Source organism: Botrytis deweyae (assembly GCF_014898535.1).
Source record: "Botrytis deweyae strain B1 chromosome Unknown BDEW_023, whole genome shotgun sequence".
NCBI classification, from domain to species: Eukaryota; Fungi; Ascomycota; class Leotiomycetes; order Helotiales; family Sclerotiniaceae; genus Botrytis; species Botrytis deweyae.
In genome coordinates, this window is record NW_024066230.1 from 241,497 (window position 1) to 249,896 (window position 8,400).

Here is an 8,400-nt window from a genome sequence, read left to right on the forward strand (position 1 = left end):
TCCAAATATCCAAATCCCTTTCCTTCAACCCCTCCCAATCCTCAAAGACACTCAAAGCAACCACCCACCCCCTCCACCTCCCCCCAGCCCTCAAAAACCCACCCTCCACCCTCCACCACTCCACCAATCCAAGACATTCCCAAACCCTCATCTCAACTTAACTCAACTCAACTCATCTCATCTCATCTCCTCTCCTCTCATCTCGTATCAAAAAACCCCACAAACTCACAAACCAACAAACAAACGAACAAACGCACCTACCTACCTCCCTCCCTACCTCCCAAGAGCCCAGTGATCCATCTATTCATAGCAACAAATCCAAACCCAAACCCAAACCCAAATCCAAATCCAAATCCAAATCAAAATCAAAATCAAACCAAACCAAATATATGAACCCCTTCCCTTTCCCTCCCCTTCTCTCCCCCCCAAGATCCCCCATATAACTCCCGAAACCCAAAACATCCCTCCCTCCCAAACCATCCCATCCCATCCCATCCCATCCCATCCCATCCCATCCCATCCCTCCCGAAACCCAAAACATCAGACGAACCATCCAAATCCGCATCCAAATCTCAACCCCCAGCCACTCCAATCCAATCCACTCCACCTCGTTTCGTTTCGTTTCGTTTCGTTTCGTTTCATCTGATCTACCCTACCCTACCCTACCCTACCCGTTCCAAGTTTCGTTTTAATCTAATATTAATTTACGAAAATTCACCGTCTATCTATCTATCTGTTTGATCGACGGATTGATTGATTGATTGATTGACTGATTGACATCTGTCAAATGCACATACATGCATGTCTAGATTTACATATACATACATACCTAGATATGCACATCTAGATTCAAATTACACATCCAAATTCACATCCAAAACACAAATTTCACATCCAAATTCACATCACAATTCACATCCAAAATCACATCCAAAACTCAAATTCACATCCAAATTCACATCACAATCAACACAACCAACACAAACCACAACCACAACCACAATCCCAAATCTCACAATCTCAAAATTCACAAAAAAACAGACCTCAAAAAGTTTCAATAAAAAAAACATTAAGATCATTCATTAATCTCATCATAAACTTTAAAAAGTTAAGTCCTTAAGGTAAGGTAATTTCTCTCTCGCTCTGTGTGTGTGTGGTCTTATTTCCACATATATCCGTAACTTTGTAAATCTGCCTTTTCTTGACTTCCCAAGAAGTAGATAGCCAGACAAAAATGAAAATGAAAAAGGTTGAAAAGAAAAGAAAAAAGATGAAAAAGGAAAATCAGAAAGGAAAAAACAAAGAACAAAAGCCATTTAAATGAACAGGCGCTCTCATAATTTGAAGAAAATTATGTAGAATACATTAAGTACAATTATCTTGATCTTGATCTTTTAGTTTGTTCGAGAAAGAGGTTTCTTTATGTTCCACTCCCTTACCTCGAAAAATAGGTAGGGTAGGTAGGTTGTGTGAATATTTCCTTTTTTTCTTTCCAGTTCCAACCTACAAAAAGAAATTGGTCCACCACAAATTCTAACGAGAAGGGTATCGAGGTACATGTACGAACGACGCCAGTTGCCCTAAATCCTGCCTTGATAACACCATGCTTTGCCGTTCATAAAGTTGATTGGGGTAATGGGGGGAAACAATTGTCGATGAGCCGGTTCGAGAGAGAAAATTTTGATGTTATTATGTAACTGAATAGAGTTCGAGGAGACAATATCATTTACATCATTGCGTGATGATGAAACGTTGAAGGTGGAAAGGAATTTTATATGCAAGATGAATGTATGAGAATCCTCCGTATGTTCATGTGATTTTGGGAGTTAGGTCCAGACAGAAAGGAAAAAGACAGCAAAGTCATAAGAGAAGATTTATGACCAGCTCTCCTTCTCCTTCAAGCCACCGATGCGATCCATATCGATGGATTGAAATCTGGTTCCTCCAGTTTCCTTTTCGTAAGCGGGTAGTTGATCCTGATCCTTCAAAGGCTCAAGGCCAACACCGGTTTCTCCGATACGAACAACCACTACACGACCGCTTTTCTTGTGTCCAGTAGATTCATCATGCTCATCGGGGAAGGTGATGCGAATTTCAGGAACGTCTTCAGGTGAGAGTGGTGCACGGTCGGAATCCATCATGGATGATTTTTCGTCATAGACATGAATAGTGGAGCCGCGGCCACCATAGGGAGTAGCCGTAATAGTCAATCGGCGGTGATTTGATCTTGGTTGCTCGTTATGTAAAGGCAATTGCTGACGAGCAACGGCTCTGTTACGTCGAAGCTTGCGCACAATGTACAAGGCCCCTGTTAAACAAAGCCCGATGAATACCAAGATCATCAAGGCAATAAGAAGATCAACCATTGAGTTTGACATGGTGGTAGTTGAAGAGTCGTCACGGACGTTGAGAATAGATCTAGTTTTGAGCATTGATATCGAATCCATGATTATGTAAATGAATGAATGGTATGGTAAATATTATTGCGTCGAGTTGTCGTTGAATGGGTCGTAATTGGGTATCGATGTCATGCACACAATAGCAAAAAATCGGAGAAGGTATTGACGTTGATTATGGCTATGGCTATATCGCATGATGATGTTAGTCCTTGTTATTAGATTGAATGGGTCAAGATAGATTGAAGCTATTCATCTTTATTGAATCTCCAAAGTCACATCCCCATGTGTGTAGATGCTCGCATTGGCGACAGGATAGTATCTGATCCTCCTCCATTCACCACACCACCTCATAACCACAACATTTATAACCACCACCAGAAAAGAAGATGAACAACTTACACAAAGAGTAAGAAGTTCCAAACAAGACAAGAGCAACAATCAACAGCTACCAAGGTAATGAATGATTGGAGTAATATTCGCTGAATCTCCTAAGATTTTAATTTATTGATCTCTTCCAGAACTGAAATTGGGCTGGACCTTTCGAAAGAATGGACGGTTAAAATCAACTAAAAAGAGTGAAGTTGATTAAAACCTATGAAGGAGTGTGAGAGTATGGAGGTAGTTGTTGTTTAAAAGAATGTGGATATCCCGAAGGAAGGAGCGTTTATTTGTTGTTGTCTTGTCTCTTGGTTGTTAAAGCCGTTGGGGAAGAATTGTCGATACTTTCTTCAAGTTGTATTATGAAGAGAGATGGAAGGAAGGTTGAGGTGGAGGATAAAGAAGGTGAGGTGAGGTGAGGTGAGGTGAGGTGAGGTAAGGTAAGGTAAAGGAATTAAAAAAGAAGAGGAAAGGAGGAAGGGGAAAGATGAAAAAGAGAAATTGTGCAAGCGTAAATATAATAAGTGTAATAAGTGTAATAAGCGTATAAATATAACAAGTGAATAATACCTGGGTAATAAGTGTAAAAGTCGATAGATAAATAAGTGTAAGTGTAAATGTAAAAGTGTGTAAGCCTCGTTTTTTCTTTCTTTCCTTAGTACTCGGTAACTATCTATTATCTATCATCTGTCTACCCAGTAACAACCAAACCCCGACATGAACATGAACATAAATGACAAGCTGAGGACCAATCATTACCAATACTACGGAGTAACTCACTCTTTTGAACCTTCTTTTCTTAGTAACAATCCATCTCATCCCATGTCATCCAAAGTCAATTCAAGTTGAGTCAAGTCAAGTCAAGTCAAGTCAATTCCACCCTATTCCATTCATAAAAAAATAATCACAAATTACCTAGGGAGTTGGATCTATACCTATACCTACCAGCTTAGAAACTTGCTTGGTTGACTGCTTGAATGCGTGAATCAATGCTTGCTTGCTTGCATGCTTGCCTGCGTGCGTGCGTGCTTAAAGTTACTCTGGATAAAAACGGGAAAATCGCAGCGTGCAATTTGTACATACGGAGTACACTTGACTGGACTTGGATTGCAGACTGCAGACTGCAGTTCGTACCTGCTTTGAAGAGATCCACACCCATCCACTCATCCACTCATCCACCATCCACCCATAACAGTGGATCCCGCTGTTCCTAGTCTAGAACGCATTTGAACAAATTCATTTAAACAAAAACGGTCTTGAATCGTGCGTGATTGGTGCCGGGAGCGCTGGTGGAGTCATGAGCATCATCAAGGGAAAAAGGGACAAAAAGGGACGAAAAATGGGAAAAAAAAGTCACATCTAATCTGCAATGCAGCCAATGAAATTCGTCCGTCGTTCTCGTTAAGGTTGCATGTGTGCCTCAATTTACCATTCTCGTACCTCCAGTACCTCGACCTAGTACCTACAGAAAGACTCCACCGAAACAACATCCATCAACGTGCATGGGACCTGACAACAAGGCCAAATTTTAAAATGAGATCTTGCCCACTTTGTTCGTGTCGGGGAAGCTGGGACGAACGTGGGAGATTTGGAGATTCCCTTTTTCACTGCCTTCTTCACTGCCAGGTTTCTCGATCCATCCATTCATCCATCCATCTAATCTCCAACGCTACCAGAAACGAAAGAAGGAGAAGGCGAAGAAGAGAAGAATCAAACTTCCGAAGTTTATGTCGGTGTAGGAAGTCAGAAAGACTAAATACCATCCATCCCTAGTGATACGAAGGTCTCCAGGAGGAAATCTTGTCCATCGCAATAATGATTCTATTCATAGACGCAACTAGTGAACGCTATTTACAATTTGTATCTCCAAAAGCGTATCCAGAGCGAAGATCACAAAGACAAAGACCCAAATCATTTTTATGCACTTGATCTTTTTATACCGATCGCGCGGTCGGTCTAAATACCTATCTAGTATCTACAAAGATATTCATATTTCCGTCTTTCAATAATGCTCCCTTTCTCCCTTATGCATCCATCTATCGAATCTCAATCTGCACATCCAACCGCCCAAAGAAAAGTAAGCAAATCATGCATCCCCTACCGCAAGTATCTACAAGTCCCTACCTAGTCTTCCCGAACCCCCTTCTTTCATTTCATCCCGACCCAATCCAATCCGGTACCAAGCGGCTTCGAAGCGTTTATTATTTCCTCCGTATGAAGAGATGTGATGTGTTAAAGAGAAATGATAGGAGAAGAACGAACGAGTATCGCTTTCTTGGGGATAATTGTAGTTGTGATTCTTGTTGGTTTCTTTCCGTGTATATGTATGTGTATATGTGTGTATGTGTGTCAAAAATAGGTAGGTACTCATGCAGAAAACCAATATGCATAAATCCAATTCCCGCACTCTGCTCTGCTCTATGGAGACAGAACAGAACGAATATCTATAGATTTCGAATGTATACAATCAACTCAACTCCTGTGGTTTTCGTTTCTTTCTATGTTATTTTCGACAGATAGGTACTTATTACTTGATGATAAAATAAATAAATAAAATAAAATAAAAATAAAATAAAATAAAATAAATAAAATAAAATAAAATAAAATAAATAAATAAAATAAAATAAAATAAAATAAAATAAAATAAAATAAAATAAAATAAAATAAAATAAAATAAATAAATAAAATAAAATAAAATAAAAATAAATAAAATAAAATAAATAAATAAAATAAATAAAAATAAAATAAAATAAAATAAATAAATAAAATAAACTAATCCCATACACACTAGATACATAACTCACTTATTATTACTCACTCACTTACAACTCGAGTTGTATCACTCCACTCACTCACTCATTTTCCAATCCCGCATACTCGTATATACTACGTAGGTATATATATCTTTAAAAATCCAATCAACTAATAACTAATTAACATTGAAGTTCATATATACATATATATATATATATACCTAGGTAGGTACCTAGTAGATATCTTCATCATCACGATTTTGTTTTATTTTATTCTTATCGCAGCAAATGATATTCCTAGAATAACATCATCGCTCATAACATACATACCTATATACACAACAACAATAACATACATCAACTTCAATCCAAAATCCAAATCAAACCAAATCAAATCAAATCAAATCAAATCACCAATATTTTCCTTCCTTCCTTTCTTCCTCCCGTTCGTTCCCATTCATTCCCATTCATTCCCATTCATTCCCATTCATTCCCATTTATTCCCATTCATTCCCATTCATTCCCATTCATTCCCATTCATTCCCATCAAAAAGTGGAGAGAGAGATTTCGTTCATCCATTAACTCTCTCTCTCTCTCTCTCTCTCTCTCCATAGATTCTAGGTAGATTCTAGAACTCTAGAACTCGGGACGGATGTTGGGATTCGGGAATTCTGGACTCGTCAAAAATACTACTAGGTACTAGGTAGGTATAGTATATCAACCCTCACTTATTATTGAGATGTTATTCGGTTCGGACGAAATATGCTTAATATATTCTTAAATTCTAAATTCTTAAATCCTAAGTTCTAATTCCTAAATTCTAATTCCTAAGTTCTAATTCCTAAGTTCTAATTCCTAAGTTCTAATTCCTAAGTTCTAATTCCCAAGTTCTAATTCCCAAGTTCTAATTCCCAAGTTCTAATTCCTAAATATTTAAATATTTAAATTTCAAAATCCCACAATACACCTTCATCCCCCCCCCCCCAAAAAAAACAATGCATCCATGTTTCAAAATGCGCAGATGAGGATCTTCATCATCTCTAATTAGTGCTAGCTTGGAACCTACAAAATGCATTCGGAACGAACACCAGTAACCATAACCATAACCATAAGAAAGAGTTATAATAAATAAATAAATAAAACTTCACTGACCACCCACCCACCCACCTGCTCAGTGCTGCAACAACCTCCGGGCGCGACTTGACTTTTTATTTCTCTCCCTCTCTCCCTGCCTCTATGTAAGCAAAAAAACAGGCGGGAATTGACCACCATTCGAAAGACCTTTAACAACTAAGATCTCTTTTCGATATAATATTAAATAATGAAAATACTTGATATCAATACAAAGAAGACTCAAATTTTGATTTGATTTTTTCAAATTTCAATATTTAATTTGAAATGAATTTATAATCTATTAAAAAAGATCTTTGAAAGAGTACTCAATTTCCGCCTGTTTTTTCGCTTACGTAGAGCCTGCGTTGTTTTTCTGGGGTTGGGGCCGTAGCCATGCCATGCCATCCATCAACCAATGACGAGGGAGGGCACGGATAAAATAGACGTGGGAGTGCAGCAGTTATAGCTGGAGATCACATGAATTCTTTTCCTCGTTTCTCCATCGTGGCGGTCAGACTTCGAGGCTGAAATGCGTGGAGAGATCTTGGGATCGTGCGCCGGTAGTTAAGGAATCCATATCTACGATATCGAGTTTAAAACAAAAATATAACCCGTGGAAAATTCAAAGTCTATGCACATTCAACATATGTATTTGTTTCCGTACTGATATTGAAGGAGCAAAACGCAAAAACCTTCGATTATCCAAGCTCTCCAAGATGTTTGACTTTCGAGTACTTATCACTCATCGATCATATCCCATGTAGTTGTAGAAAATTTCCTTTAACCTTCCCGTTTGGACATTGAGAAGAAGTTCAAGAGCTAAGGGGGGCTCAAGGGGACCGACCGAAGATTTCATTAACTAGCATCGAGCCGCTCGAAAGAATCTCTCTCGTTTCCGAATTCCGAACCGCAGAAATCCTCCAACATCAAAAAACGAGGGATCGCTTCTTGGGACCGATACTTCGAAAAAAGGGTAATGTCAAAAGTTTTCGATTATGTTATGTATTATACTTCCATTATTGCCAAATTCTTTGTATGCTGAAAAGCTCTCCATCCATCCCTTTAGACGTCGTACTTGTGAAATTAACAATCCAAAGTTATTGCTTTTGATAATCCATCTCAAAAGGGCTCGAGATACTCCAGTCGGAGATGGGGGGGTGAGCGGGTGAGGGGTGAGCGGGTGAGGGGTGAATGAGGAGCCGATATCTTGGCAATCCCAAGTCATATATTCCCTTCTTGCTGTATTTAATCACATCTGTTTGAAAAAATCCTTCCAGGGTCTTCTGCATCATGTGCATTGATGCACTCAGAAGTAGCTGCTCGTCAAACGGAGTTGAGCGTTGCCTGTTCTGTCTAGTTGATACTGGTTGTTCAGTCAATATTGGATGCCCGGAGGATATTAGCTACCAGTTGGTATTAGCTGCCCATCTGATATTCGTGAGATACTTAACTGTAAGTTTTTCAAAGATCTTAGCATATAAAGAAGTCAGGGGGTTTGGGCTGACCAGTGCCACTCTCTGAATCTTTCTCTGCGCAATTTTGCCGCCTTTGGCCATATATCAATCTATTTCCGTAACGACCTTACCAAAGTTCAAACGCAATTGCTCCATGCGCCTTTCCAGATATTTGCATCTTCAATACTCATGCCATTCCAAAACATTCCTTGATTGCTTCTATAAAATTTGCAAGCTTCATATCCAAAAGCATCTTGCCCCTCGTAATTTTATCGGGGTTTCCAAACCGCTAATCATAACAT

General features: G+C 38.9%; 1 protein-coding gene across 1 annotated transcript; it reads right to left on the bottom strand.

The window, feature by feature from the left end:
* Positions 1–1,874: 1,874 nt before the first annotated feature.
* On the bottom strand, positions 1,875–2,447 carry EAE98_008633 (uncharacterized protein; the record flags this gene model as incomplete). The annotated part of the gene is made up of 1 exon (XM_038956256.1): positions 1,875–2,447. The coding sequence occupies one exon, from the start codon at positions 2,445–2,447 to the stop codon at positions 1,875–1,877; it is 573 nt and encodes a 190-aa protein (XP_038807337.1).
* Positions 2,448–8,400: the final 5,953 nt, after the last annotated feature.